General features: G+C 38.7%; 1 protein-coding gene across 1 annotated transcript; it reads left to right on the forward strand.

Moving 5' to 3' along the window:
- The first annotated feature begins 10,990 nt into the window (after positions 1-10,990).
- Positions 10,991-12,955, forward strand: LOC113272869. Its single transcript, XM_026522663.1, has 3 exons — positions 10,991-12,121; positions 12,275-12,451; positions 12,548-12,955. The coding sequence occupies exons 1-3, from the start codon at positions 10,991-10,993 to the stop codon at positions 12,953-12,955; spliced, it is 1,716 nt and encodes a 571-aa protein (XP_026378448.1).
- The last annotated feature ends 2,578 nt before the right edge of the window (positions 12,956-15,533 follow it).

Consider the following 15,533-nt stretch of genomic DNA (forward strand, 5'->3'; position numbering starts at 1 on the left):
AAATATATGCTCGTCTATTCATTAGTTCGTGAAACAAGCAACAATTCCTAATATGAAAAAGATACTTAAATCCTTGAATAGATAAAGCTTAGTTGCAGTAAAGAAAATTTTGTTTATGAGGTTTCATGAAAACAAAATTTTATTTTGAATATGAAGATTTTTACACAAGTAGGGAAAAAAAAAATCTCGTCTCGCAAATAAATGCTCGATTGAGCAAAATTGAAGTATTTTTTTAACAACAACTCACGTAAGAAGATTTTTTTTTAAAGAGCTTATGTGAGTTATTTTCTCACATTGAAAATTTTTACATGAGTTAGAAAATTTTGTTAAAATTAAAGTTCGATTTTGCTTTTGTAATTGTTAGGAGCAAACAATTATTCGTGATGCATTGATGTTTACATGAATTTATGATGTATGTATTCATGACAGAAGGAATCATGTGAATTGTTCATAATTTCGTGAAAAGTCCGGTGTCGACTTTAAATAATGAGTTTTGCTCGTCTTCGCAGGTTTGAAGGAGCGAGCAAGATTTTGACGTTTACGTTATTATCACTAAGCTAGTGAAATCGTAAACAGGTAAGAGTTGAGGATTACCATTTTGTAGATACTAATGTGAGCATCCTGGTTATTTTTTTGTGCTTTAACTTCATTGTATTTGAAATTTGCGCATGGATGTTACAGCAACTCCGCAAAGATGACTGATTCTCGTAACAACGTTTTCGAAGATGATGCTTCTAGGGAGGAGATCTCCAGTGAAAGCGCTTCCACAAATGCATCCTCCAGCAATGATGATTCTGAGACTTCTAAGGAAGGAGAAGAGACTCGTAGACTTAGGAACATTCCAAATATGAATGATGGATTCTTCGTATTTTTGTATAGACCCGAATAATGTCCCTCAAGTTCCTCGTTTCAGCTGCTTATAAATCCCAGGAGTACTACTCAAAATAAATTGGTATCTCCTCAAGCAATAATTCAGTTATGTTTGCACGGGGGACACTATTTGGCTTCTCAGATAGAATTCAAGATTTGGCGAAAGCCTTTGACAGGATTTTCTGGATGGGCACGACACATGTTAGGTTACACCCATGTAAGAACCATGTTGGACTATGCGCAAGTGACATGAGAAATTCAGGCGGCTGGAGAATCGGTCATTTCCCATGATGCACGATGTATGAAGGATTTATTTGTTCGCTGGTGCGTTTCTACTCATACTTTCATATGCAGATGGGGAGAATTCGCTATCACTTTAGAGGATATAGTTGCTTTTTTGCACCTCCCAGTTACTGGTAATTTCCCTGGAGAGCTCTCGGTAGAGGAGACTGCGATTTATGATGCATTGAAAGCTGTGATGCACGAACTCAACAAGTCACCCAAACTTTGTTACATTCGATGGTTGAAGTACTGGTGGCTGAGAGATGGAATTCCTGAAGAACCTTATGATGGCGTATTAACCGTTGCTGCTTTCTTATGCTTGTTGATCTCCAGAGATGTTCTTGAAGATAGCGGACATTTGTTGAAGCCATTTGTGATTTCTTTTGCTATCAAGGTGGCTAAAGGTTAGAAGCTTCCTATCGATAGTCTGTTCTTGGGTTCACTGTTTTCCAATTCGGACTCCTTAGTCATAGATTCCCGCATTTCTGATGGCTTCATGAAAATTGAAACATATGTTAATACGATGTTTCTCCATGCCTTGGTGTGGGAGCACTTTGATAAGTATGCTCCGACTCCTCGTAGCATTTTGCAAGGACTAAATATTGACACTCGTCATGCCTTCCTTGAGAAAGATAATGCCAGGATCATGCGTTGGTCCACAAAACAGCCGCGACGCAAGACACGTCTCACCAGTGTTTTATACATTGAGTCTGAATTCAATTTCCGTCCTTGGGTGTCGCTTCCCCCTCTTTTTTCACAATTAATCACCTTCAATACTGCTGAAGAGAACGCCACTTTCAAATCTGGTATTGGGCTGAGTGAAGGAGAGAGGTCTTTCATACTGAGTTGCACTCCGGTCTACCTAATATCAGTAATGCACGGTGAATTCCAAGTGGAAGAATATAATATTTACAGAGCAACTAGACAAATGGGTCTTGATCAGTGCTCCTCAGGTCATTGAACAAATAAGCCGACTGTTGAGTATCTGAAGGATCATCTAGATTGCACACATGCGGAAGGAAATGATTATTTGTTTCCTTGTCCCAATCGAGTTACCTATGCAACCCCATGCTATGTTGATTTCTGGCGTAAACAACTTGAGCGTTCGCACAAGTTCACAATGGATGTTAAGTCCCTGGTACGAAAGTTTTCACCTGCTGACATGATTTCTGATCGGCCAAGATTGAAGTATCTCTCCAGTGGTGATAAAAGAAAGACGTCTCCAGAATGTTCACAAGTAAGCCTTTTCCTTATAATTTTTAGTGGAAGCATAATAATCGTACCTTAATTATTTTATTAGTCCTCGTCGCAGGATGGACGCATCGTGAGATCTCGAATTCACGTAGACTTCTCAGAGGTGCAAGACAGTCCCCAGGATGGAGAAGACAGGTGTAAGGTGAAGTACAAAATGATATCAAATAATGTACAGTCCCCGGATGCTTCCTTGGTGAGTTGCTTGCGCCTCTTTGTAACGAATTTCTTTGTCCGTAAGGTTAGGATCATAAACGAACGTTTGTTAAATTTCAGAATTTTGCTCCATCGATTATTGACGGTCTTCGTTTTTCTCATGGTCCATCGATTCAGGAATCCAGTGCCGAGGAAGTCGATGTAAGTATCCTCTTTTCGTGTAGGTGTTCGTGTTACCTCTTTGAATGAATTAATAATAATTGTTGTTGATGTATCCAAGAGGAAATCATTGTGGACAAACATCATGTTGATGAAGCACACTCTTCTCTGGGACACGAGGATATGGAGAATTCTCAAAACCCGGAACCGAATGGAGATAGCGGCGTTGTCAATGGTGATTTCGATATTGCTGAGCCTTCAAATGATTTAGAGACCCCCCAAGTAAGTATATCTCCTGTAATTTCTTCATAGAAGTATGAAGTTGCTGACTTGTAGATGAATGAATGAGAATCCATGTGAATATACGAGAAATTTTGTCAAAATACGTCACCAGAAAATTTCAGACTTCAATCTTTTAGTAAAAACGCTGTAGAAACTTCGTCCGATGTCGGATTTCCGCGGTCTAGCTATGCATTTTCATTCCCAGGAAATTTACAAGCTTTGTGAAAGAAGCCTTTTGAGTTTTGAGCATGTTTAGGATTAGAAATAGGCGAAACAGTAAACTTCCAGAAGATTTTTAGAACTTTTTCAGATTGTACGTAGTCCAAAGTCTTGGCTGCATCTCTATGATCGCTTATCCGATTGTCATGAAATTTTGATATATTATAGAGAAGACCCATACGAAGAGAATGGTATATGACTCAACCTTAGAATCCTTACCAATTTATTCCAGTTTGTCATCTTATACATGGCAGTATAAAATCTCTTCAGACGAGCATGTTGAAAAACGTGTTTTATGACTTTTACACCATTTGCCCATGTCTTGGATGCATAGTAAAGAACTTAATTAGTGTTAGTTCACTCTCATGCTGGATTTTATGATTGTATTTGTTTTCCATGCTTGGATCGCTCTAATCCCATGTAATCTTCACATTAGGTGTCAAATGCCGAAGTTGGGAATAATGAAACCAATAATGATGATTCGAGCAACCCTGGAGCTTTTGATAACGAGACAAAAATATCTGAAATTCATGGCCATGATATGCTTGTTGTCGATACTATTTAAGAGAATGAAACTCCAATTGTGACCGCTTCAGAAATGGAGGAAACCGAGTCGACAATGGAAGACACTGCTCCAGAAGAAATTGTGCCTATGACTATCGATATTGCTCTAGTGATTGAGAACCGCATCATACTGCATGAATACCCTAATGCAGGGATTTTTTTTGATCCTCCATTCGGTGAGCCACTCCCGTATCACATATCAATTGGTAGGTTTCACGTTCCTATTGGATATGTTGTTGTGTATGAGAAGCTGTGGAAGATGTATGGCCATATTGTTGTTACGAAAGATCCGAAACGTAGTTATTTCTTGACCAAGCAAGTAGGAGCCATATTTCCTGTTGTGGCTGACATACGTACGAGAGCTTGGAGTACTGTTACTCAAGATGTACTTTCAGATTGGGAGTACAACTTGGAGAAATCTGAGGAACTCGGCTTTAACTTGAAGTGGCTTCGTCAAATAGTCAACACCATCAAGGATGCAGTAGAAAATAATATACCTTTCACCAGTGATGCTGTTATGATGAAATGGCCCAGATTGTTGAATTATCGAAAAAGATGGAGTTGGAGAAGGCGGCCTTGCAAGTCTTGGAGAACGCGGAGAAGCAGAAATCTTACTTTGCGGGATACCTTGAACCTTGAACTCCTGAGAGATGTGAGGCTTTTATTTCAGTTTTGATTGGTTTTGGATAATTGAGTGATTGAGGATTTTATTTTGGGTTTGATAGAGATTTTCTTTTAAATAAAAGACTTTGATAAATTGCTGAATTCAAATATTGAATGCAAGTATCGCAAACATTTTGGAGGAATTGAAAATACATGTGAAAGAAAATCCTAAAAACAAATCAGGTATTTATGTGTCTCGAGCAGGCAACGTCCTGAGTACCTCAGACATCAAAAGTTTTGAGCCAATTTTCATGAATTATTGGCACGCATGTCTTTCCCTTCATGTCGGACAACTTGTAGTATCCTCCAGCGACCGATTTAGCAATCATAAAAAGCCCATCCCAATTTGAATTACTTATGGAATGGAGATTACGTTTAGTTGCCTTGAGAACTAAATCCCCTTCATGAAACTTGTTAGATTTAGTTTCCCGTGCCCTGAATATTTTCTGCTGGTTTGGAATACCTCGTCTGAATTCATTTTCTTTGAGGTGCACTGTGAGCAGTCCCCGGTCATACATCTCTTTATCAGTGCCTGGAGGTTCAGGGAGTACACCTGGAATAGGTAAACGTTTCCCAGACACTATGTGGTTCAAAGCCATGAACATGTATTCTCTTTGACCCTTTGACAGATAAAGAAATTTGTAAACATGCTCGATCAATGACTGAACTGCTTCTTTGACTCGTTGTTCAGAGATGGTGAAAGTTCTGACTGGAAGAGGATTCTTGTGCACTCCTTCATTCCCCAGTTCTCCAGAATCATCATTTTCCTTGAAAATACGTTTCAAGGTCCTGCAGTCACTCGTTGGAGGACTGACATACCTATGAAAGCGGCAGCAACGTGGATCCTCCATTTCTTCATCTGTTGGTTCTCTTCTGACGGGAGGTAGGTTGATAACACCATCTTGAATCCAGACCTCCAACAACTCGACCACTTCCTCAATGGCAAAAGGGAAGTCTGGCTCTTCTTGATCGTTCTGTTGACGCTGAGCCGGTGCTTGTGTATTTTTAGCCTGGTTATCCTTCTTTGGTGTTTTCGCTGGATGAGGTGCTGGAGGAGCATCCTTATGCTGTTGCGCCTCAACTTTCCTTTTGCTTCCTTCAGTAACATTTTTGGAGGGTTGTAAATTATACTATTTGTTGATCATCCGCCTGGCGTTGACTCGAGTGTCTCGCGGTTCTTCGATTTTGACAGTCTTTGTCCTTTATAACAAGGCTGGGGTAGTAGTCGCTGATCGCTTGGACGCTTCATGGAATTCTGAGAAAGTATGGAATCGAAGATTTTCCAGTAGGACTCTGTAGACAGGGATCATCCCATTGATGCACAAGTCCACCAGTTGCTTCTCGGTGACATTCAGATCATGGAAATCCAAGGCTTGAACCCTGAACCTCTTCACATATTCATTAGGGTGTTCAGTGTTCTTCTGAGTCATTCTTCCTAAGTCAGAAAGAGTAATTTGCTCCGAGACGAAGAAGTATTTCCTTTAGAAGGCATTGACCATTTCTCCCCAACTTGCGATGCTTCCTGGTGCAATGTTATTGTACCATGTGTACGCTCGGCCCATCAGAGATTTTGAAAATTCTTTCAAACGGACAACATGATTGTGATCATGTTCTCCTGGCGCTTATATGAACCGAGAGACGTGCTCTCGAGCGTTCCCCGTCCCATTTTAGAGTGTGAATATTGGTGAAGTGTAGCCTTTCGGGAGAGGGATCTTTTGTGTAGCATCAGGGTATGGAGGTTGATGACGATGGAAAGTTGGTGCAGTGCCTTTCCCACGGTCCTCCATGAAACGTTCCAGATCTTCACGAGTGATGAAACCGGCAGGTTCTTTTGATGTCGGTTTTTCCGCAGCTTTGTGGACTTCATCGTTGTCGACTACATGGACTGGGAAAACTTCTGAATCGACAGTTGAAGCTGCTTCTTTGCCTTTTCCCTTCTCTTGAGTTTTTTCTGACATCTTGTCGGTGAGAGTTTTGAGATAATTGCATAGATCCTTCTGTGTTGCAGCCATGTCAGTCTGAGAGTTTTGGCAAGAGTCTCTTGCACCTTCATGAGATCAGCTATGGTAGGTGGACTTTCTCTGACTTCCTCGGGACGCCGGTTGATCAGCGCCTAATAATACATATTTTTTGGTCATTTTGTTGTCTTTTATCACCTCTTAAAAGCTTTAATGTCCTGATTTAAGCTGAATTCTGCATCTTGTGTCTCGAGGCATGAATAATCTTATTTTTGTAAATATTGATAGCACATGTTTATTTGTAGGAAAATAAAGAGAGCTTGGTTAGCAGAACTATTACGGAAAGTGGAAATGCGTACCAAATGGTGGCTAAGAAAGTTGAAGGAAATTCAAGTGCGCAGTGGTACCATTGGACTTGCATGGCAAAATTGAAAGTCCAATTGTTGTTCACGTTCAAAGAAAAGAAAAAAAAAAGAATTTCACTCTCAAATACCTAAGCTAGGTATTAGTGCTCAACTCCTAAACATGCCCTTAATCACTCTTTCCATTTCACATCAGACCATCTCTCTCTATTACACCCGACACCACCTTCCTGAGAAACATCATCACCCTTATCCAAAACCTAACCCTAAAAGGTTGTTTCCTCTCTATCTATCTCTGTCGAAACCATGCCCTAATTCTATCTCTCCCTTATCAGTCAAATGTCTAGTTCGTACCCCTTCTGTGATACTCAATATCAACCTAACCCTAGACTCTATGAACCAGATGAGAACATGTTGGCCAAGTTATCTTCAACAGCATCAAAGAGTGAGAATTTTTTCGAATTGTCAGTTCTCTGAAACACTAATAAGAACAACAAGGAAATGATAACATTAAGGTGGCTGGTCATAATGAAATTTATCCACAAAATGGGTTAGTCAAAGATAAGGTCAGGCGGTGTTTTACAAGCATCAGGCGTGAGAAGCTAGGTCTGAATTTTCAGTTCTCTACAAACATCAATATCATCAGACAGCTAGTTAGTGGAAATAATAGGGTGGCTGTAAACTGAAGACTATCAGTGTTGAGTTCCAAGATCATCAAATCTCTGAATTTTTTATTGTGTATCTGTTGGTTGTGTGATTGAGAAAAGGGGAAAAATTCTGTGTATAAATAGGGGGTTGTTGTGTAGCTGGAAAGAGGGGTGGGGAGGAGAAAGATCAGAAGTAGAATGTTATTTTGTAACCTATCTTCTCAAAAACTCTTCTTAGTAGAAATCATTTCACATTCCTTGTTTTCATTTCTTGCTTGTGTGTGTGAGTAACTTAGTAGAAATCAGTTGAATAAAAAAGTGATTGGGTCAATGTTTTTATCAATCTCACAACTTCATATGCTCTTTGGTTTCACAATAGTTATGTTCTAACTTCCTTAGCTAGGGCATAGATGAAGCCCTTAATTCATTGCTAGATTATTCATGTTTTCGACATGGTTCTTGTTGTGTTTCATTGAGTAAGGATGGTTTCAACCTAGAGCTGCCATTTATAACTTTCACTTAGTATGTCAGGCATCCTAAGTTGTTAGAGTAATTATATCTTGTAGCTTCAACCTGTGCTTACATGATCTATTCTAATCTGTGATTAGTTATGCTGTCGAAAGACAACTAATGCTAGAGATTGATACTTCTAGTTGATGTTAAACTATATATATTGTGAACTGATTCCTTATTGAAGAAGTGAGAGACTTGTATCTTTATCGCTGTTTTACACAAAGGAAAAATGAACTTTGTCAATAACTGGATTTTCTAGTAGAGGTTAAGCGATGGATTCAATTGTCCTAGTGCATTTACTTATGTGTTTAAATCCTTTATTTCTGTATTACTGTTTGTATTTCTGCATTCCTATTTGTATTTCAATCACTTCCATCATCTTGTCATTCCGACACACAAAACCCCCGTTGTTATTTCTTATTTGAATCAGTTTTAGTTAGGCTTTAGATTCAACGTTACACCGACCTAGTCTCTGTGGGTTCGACCAGTATTTTCCCTGACTACATTGTTGACATTGTGCACTTGCGGTTTAGTATAATTGTAGGTATCTTATTCTAGTCCTACCAAGTTTTTGGCGCCGCTGTCGGGGACTCGGTAGCGGTGTAGTTGATTTGTAGTGTTGCTTTACTAATTTTTAGTATATTGTTTGTATATGTATGTTAGAAGATTGCATCCTGTTGTTGATGTTAGTTGTAATTTTAATTTTTCAATCATCTGCATCATTGTCTTATGTTATATCTTAGTGTAACCCCATCTGTTACATAACTGCATCTCGTTTCTATTTGGTTAGTTTGCATCTGTAATCGTTCAAATCACCTGAACTGCATCAGTAGTTGAGCATACTATAGGATAATTTTTAGTTTCTTTCATGTAGGCTTGTATTTCGTCACCCTGTAATATATCAGTTGAGCATTCTCACATGTAAAAATTGTCCATAAGCGCATAATTAGATCAATTCTTTTCTTATTGCATTGTAGTCTAATTTCCGTTAACTTTTATTTTATTTGTGACTTTCTCAGTTTAAAACATATATTCATCTGTAGATTTACATTAGTAGGTTTAACCATATAGGATCATATTGTTTAGCTGTTCTTTGTCACTTTATTATTACATGTTGTTTTCATTATACTAGCTTGTGTAATAGAAGGTGTTACTTAGGTCTGCATCTTTTTATCTTTTTATTTCAGTTAGTCAACTATCATTGTCCTGTCTCTGGTTGGAGTCAGTTCATATTTAGCATAACTTGCATTCTGTAGCTGGCATTGTAGTTTAACTGTTTAACTTTAACCTACTTTTATATAAACTGCATCTTAGTATTCACCTTAGATGTAATTTTTCTTTCTCTCTGCATTTGGTCACTGCATTCTCATAACTGTACTAGTGTCTTTTTGTTCTGTTTGTCCTATATCTTACCAGTTCTATGAGTTAGTCATTGCATATTGTAGCTCATTACTCTATTGTATTTCTATAACTTAGATAGTAAATCTGTTAGTTTGTATATCAGTATGCATCTAGCACACCTAGTTTAAGTTATTTGCATCTGTATCTAGTACACTCTGCGTTTAGTTTGTATATTTGTTAAGATTTTAGTTGTTAGTAACCTTTTTCACCTGTAAGGACATTACCCTCCGTAGTTGTATATTTCTGTGTGCACTTGAACATTCCTTACATCTCTAGATTTCCATTTCAGCAGTTTAACATCTTCTTAGCATAACTTAGATTTCTGTAGTTCTTTGTCGTATACCTTGCATTTGTTAGTTAAGCACTTGCATAAGTAATTGCATTTCAATTCTCTGTAATATATAAGCACTAGCATAATATCATCCCCTGTCTATAAATTCATGTTGTGTTAGCCCCATTCTGTCATGATAGTATAATAGCTACGTATTTGTTTCGTGTCTCTGTAATATATCATCTCAATTTCTGTAGTAATAGTTTTAGCGTATTTACTCCTTGTTGTAGTTGTGTATATCTGGTTACTGAAATTCGCCTTTTGAGCTCAACAGGTACCTGTGGTGCTACTTTTCAAACCAAAGGGTGAGGAGAAAAAGATTGCAAGACAACCTGTTGGTTGTGCCTAAACCCGGTATTATACCGGCGGGATCGTGCCTCAACTTTAATATCCTTGTCTTGAATGATACACCATCTTGCATGCAAAAATAGTTGCTAAGAATTTTCAAACCCCCGCCACTTATAACATCTTTGTGAATGATCCTGTGACATTTGGTTAATTTACTTGCTAGCTGAACTGTTATTTCACTGTGCTTATCTCTACAAAATATTGTGTCTTTGTGCATGCATCTGCAAACCTGCTATCATTTGCATAAGCCCTGTGGGTCTAACTTGTGCATGTGTTGTTTGAATGGGTGTTTAACATGTTGAATGGTATGTATGTTAGGCTATGATTGTGACTTTTCGAGACCAGACCAATCGTCTAGTTAGAATTCAGCAAAAGGACGTAGTTGAGATTCTTGTGTCTGTCGAGGAAAGACCTGACCAACCTAAGTCAATGGGTGATGAGTTAATCCCACCCCGCAATCTCAAGGAATACATGTACCCCACGAGGACAATCCAGCCCTCTTGCATTGTTTCAACCAGAAACTGCTGGTCATTTTGAGCTAAAGGCGAGAACGATACATATGCTACCTGTGTTTCGAGGGGTTGATGCTGAAAACCTTTACCATCACGTGAGAGACTTTGAGGAGATTTGTGGGACTCTCAGATTCAATCAGTTGACAGAAGAGTCCCTGAAATTGCGTTTATTTCCTTTTTCTTTGAAGGAAAAAGCCAAGTCTTGGCTATATGCTTTACGGCCTCGGTCTATTAGAAGTTGGGATGAACTTACGCAAGAATTTTTCAAAAAGTTCTTCCCAAATCACAAAACATCCACCATTCGTCAGGATATCAATAGTTTTGTTCAAATAGATGGTGAGACATTGTCCAAGTATTTAGAAAGGTTTAACGATTTGTTACTGCAGTGTCCTCACCATGGTTTCGAACAGTGGAGACTATCAACAATTCTATATGAAGTGTTGGATTTCGCCACTCGAACCTTGTTGAATCTATGTGCAATGGTAAGTTCATAGATAAAAGTGCCGCCGAGTCGTGGGACTTCTTGCATGAAGTTGCCGAGAAAACTCAGCAATGGGAGTCTGATAGAGCACCTAGGAAGTCGACCATCAGGGGTAATGTTCATAAAATAGAGTCTGACTTTGAGGGTAATGCTAAAATAGCATCATTGGTTAGGAGAGTTGAGGCTTTAGAACTAGAGAAAAGTGTGAAATATGCTGCAACTACTTCTTGCAACCAAGTTGAGGTTTCTATTTGTGTTGCGTGTAATAGTTTTGATCATCTTGTTGATAACTGCCCGCAATTGCATGCATTTCAAGAGTCCAGACATGAACAAGCTAATGTTTTGTATCAAAAGCATGAGCATAACCCCTATTCTCAGACATATAACCCAGGGTGGAGAAACCACCCTAACTTTTCATGGTCCAAGGGCCATGTACAAGGGGGTACATCGGGAAATACACAAGGATATTCATATCCTAGAAACCCCCAAGTACAATCGCACACACAGTACCCTGTAGAGAAAAGTCCTAGCTTTGATGATGGTGTAAACCAAATGAATCAAAATATTTTGCAATATCAGAAGATGAATGACCAAATATTTGCTAGTCTAGAACTTAAATTGGGAAAAATATGTGATGCTCTAAATGAGAGGGAAAAGGGTAAACTCCCTAGTCAACCTCAGAAAAATCCGAAAGGCACATTTCAGGCAAGTACATCTAATTGTAATGAAACTGCAAATGATGTTACTACACTTCGTAGTGGTAAAATAATTGATAACAATGTAAGCATGTCTGAAAAGAGTGAGTCTGTGTCTAAGTCACAGTCGCATGATACACCAGTTGTTGAAAATCAATCTGAGCATGTACCTAGATCTAAAAAATCTGATGATGTTAATGTTTCTGTGCCATCAAATGTGCCTGTAGCTCCTTTTCCTCAAAGGTTAGAACAACAAAAGAAAGGAACGCAATATAACGAGATATTGGAATTGTTCAGGCGAGTCAATATTAACATTCAATTTCTCGAGGCAATTAAGCATATCCCTGCTTACGCTAAGTTCTTGAAAGATCTGTGCACACAAACGCGAAAGCTTAATGTGCATAAGCATGCCTTTCTTGCTGAACAGGTGAGTTCTATCATTCAAAATAAGACTCCACCTAAGTTTAAAGACCCAGGTTGTCCCACAATCACTTGCATGATAGGTGACCATACGGTCAATAAGGCGTTACTGGACTTAGGGGCAAGTGTTAACCTACTGTCATATTCGGTGTATGTGCAGTTGGGTCTTGGAGAGTTAAAACCAACACCTACAACTCTGCAATTGGCGGACAGATCCGTCAAAGTGCCACGTGGTGTGGTAGAAGATGTTCTAATCAAGGTTGATAAGTTCCATTTTCCTGCGGAATTCATTGTAATAGATACTCATCCTGTGCAGAACCCAGACTGTCACATTCCTGTCATTTTTGGACGTCTTTTCTTGGCGACGTCCAATGCAATCATTAACTGTTGTAATGGAGTGTTGAAATTATCGTTTGGTAACATGACTGTGGAGTTGAATGTTTTTAATGCTAGCCAACAACATTTAGATCTTGATGATGATAATGATGTGCATGAAATCAACATGATTAAAAGTTTGATTCATGATTCGTTGTCTAGTAGCATGTCTGTTGACCCTTTGCATGCTTGTTTGAATAATTTTAACTTGGATCTGTTTGATGATGAATACATAAGTGAAGTGAATTCTTTGATTGAATATGCACCTCTCATGAACACCACCAAATGGAAAGCTAGAGTGGAGCCAATTCCACTCTCTAAATCCAAGTCTGTCCCGTCTCTTGTTGAGCCACCAAAGCTTGAACTGAAACCATTTCCTGATACTCTTAAATATGCATTTTTGGGATCTTCTAATACTTTGCATGTAATCCATTTCATCAGCCTTAGATACAGAACAGGAGAGTAAGCTTTTAGAAGTACTTAAGGAGCATAAAGAAGCATTATGATGGACCATCTCAGACCTTAAAGGCATAAGTCCCATTGTGTGCATGCATCATATAAATCTTGAAGAAAATGCTAAACCATCTAGGGAAATGCAGAGGAGACTCAACCCTAACATGAAATAAGTTGTTAAGGGTGAGATTCTAAAACTTCTTGATGCGGGCATCATATACCCGATCTCAGATAGCAAATGGGTTAATCCCATTCAGGTTGTGCCGAAAAAATCAGGTGTTACTGTAGTTCAAAATGATAAAGATGAGTTAGTTCCTACTCGAGTAACCACAGGCTGGCGAGTTTGCATTGATTATAGGAAGTTGAACACAGTAACAAGGAAAGACCACTTCCCTCTTCCATTCATAGACCAAATGCTAGAACGGTTGTCTAGGCACAATTACTATTGTTTCTTAGATGGCTTTTCTGGTTACAACCAGATTCATATTGCACCTGAAGATCAGGAAAATACTATATTTACATATCCATTTGGAACATTTGCTTATCGTCGTATGCCCTTTGGGTTGTGTAATGCACCCGCCACATTTCAACGTTGTATGATAAGAATTTTCTTTGACATGATAGATAACTTCCTCGAGATCTTTATGGATGATTTCTCTGTGTTTGGATCTTCTTTTGATGAATGTTTGAAGCATATCACTCATGTGCTGATTAAATGTAAAGAGAAAAATTTGGTTCTGAATTGGGAAAAGTTTCATTTTATGGTGAACTCAGGCATAGTTCTAGGACACATCATCTCTGAAAAAGGCATAGAAGTAGATAAAGCTAAAGTTGACCTCATTCAACATTTGGCGCAACCTCGCTCTGTGAGGGAGGTTATATCATTTTTAGGCCATTCTGGTTTCTACCGTAGATTCATTAAGGATTTCAGTAAGATCTCAAGGCCACTGTGTAATCTACTTGGTAAAGATGTTGCATTTGTGTTTGATGATGCTTGTGTGTATGCATGGGAAGAACTCAAAACTATTCTAATTTCATCCCCTATAGTCCGACCACCTGACTGGAAATTTCCATTTGAAATCATGTGTGACGCGTCTGATTTTGCTGTTGGTGTTGTTTTAGGACAGCGCGTCAATGGACTTCCATATGTGATATACTATGCTAGCAAGACTCTTAATGATTCTCAACTTAACTACACAACTACTGAGAAAGAGTTGTTTGCTGTTTCTTTTGCATTGGACAAGTTCAGGTCATACTTGATAGGGTCTAAGGTCATCATATACACTGTTCATGTTGCGCTGAAATTCCTTCTTTCTAAGAAGGATGCTAAAGCTCGTATCATCCGATAGATATTGTTATTTCAGGAATTCGATCTCGAAATTCGAGATAAGAAAGGTTCTGAGAATGTGGTTGCTGATCACTTGTCTAGATTAAATGTTGAGTCTTTTGATGGGTCCGTGCAGATTAGAGAGTCTTTTCCTGAAGAACAATTAATGCTTGTGTCTGAGTATCCTTAGTTTGCTTACATTGTGAACTATCTTGCCACGGGAAGAATGCCTTCCCATTGGTCTATAAAATACCGTTCTTAGTTCTTGGCTGAAGTTAAATACTTCTTTTGGGATGACCTGTACCTGTTTAAGTATTGCCCGATCCAAATCATTAGGAAATGTGTCCCCAACGGTGAACAAAAATATGTGGTATCTTTTTGTCACGACCAAGCATGTGGTGGCCATTTCAGTGCCAAGAAAACTGCTGCATAAGTCTTGCAGAGTAGGTTTTATTGGCCATCGTTATTCAGAGACTGCCATGCTTATTGTATTGCTTGTGAACGTTGTCAGAAACTAGGAAGTATTTCCAAGAGAAACATGATGCCATTGCACCCTATTTTGATTGTTGAACTGTTTGATGTTTGGGGAATTGATTTCATGGGTATGTTTCCCAATTCTGAAGGTAATCTATACATCCTTGTTGTTGTTGATTATGTTTCTAAGTGGGTAGAAGCAGTTGCGACCAAAACAAATGACCATAGGGTGGTTCTGGCCTTCTTAAAAGAAAACATATTTTCTCGTTTTGACACACCTAGAGCTATAATTAGTGATGGTGGTTCACACTTTTGCAATAGGTCTTTTGAGTCATCAGTTCGCAATTATGGCATAACTCATAAAATCGCAACCCCATACCATCCACAGATCAGCGTCCAAGTAGAGGTTTCTAATAGGGAAATTTAGCACATTCTAGAAAAGACTGTTAACCTGTCTAGGAAATATTGGTCATTACAATTGAATGATTCTTTATGGGCCTATAAAACAGCATATAAAACCCCTATTGGCATGTCTCCGTACAGACTTGTGTATGGCAAACCTTGTCATTTACCTGTTGAACTAGAACATCGAGCATATTAGGAAGTTAAGAAACTTAACTTTTATATTGATAAGGCATGTACCCAACGCAATCTCCAACTCAACGAGTTGGAAGAATTGAGGAGTGATGCTTATGACAGTGCAAAGATGTACAAAGATAGAATAAAGGTGTTCCTTGACAAGCGCATTTTGTGCAAGTCATTCACACCTGGCCAGAAAGTTTTATTGTAC

This window comes from Papaver somniferum, chromosome 4, assembly GCF_003573695.1.
Source record: "Papaver somniferum cultivar HN1 chromosome 4, ASM357369v1, whole genome shotgun sequence".
NCBI lineage: Eukaryota > Viridiplantae > Streptophyta > Magnoliopsida > Ranunculales > Papaveraceae > Papaver > Papaver somniferum.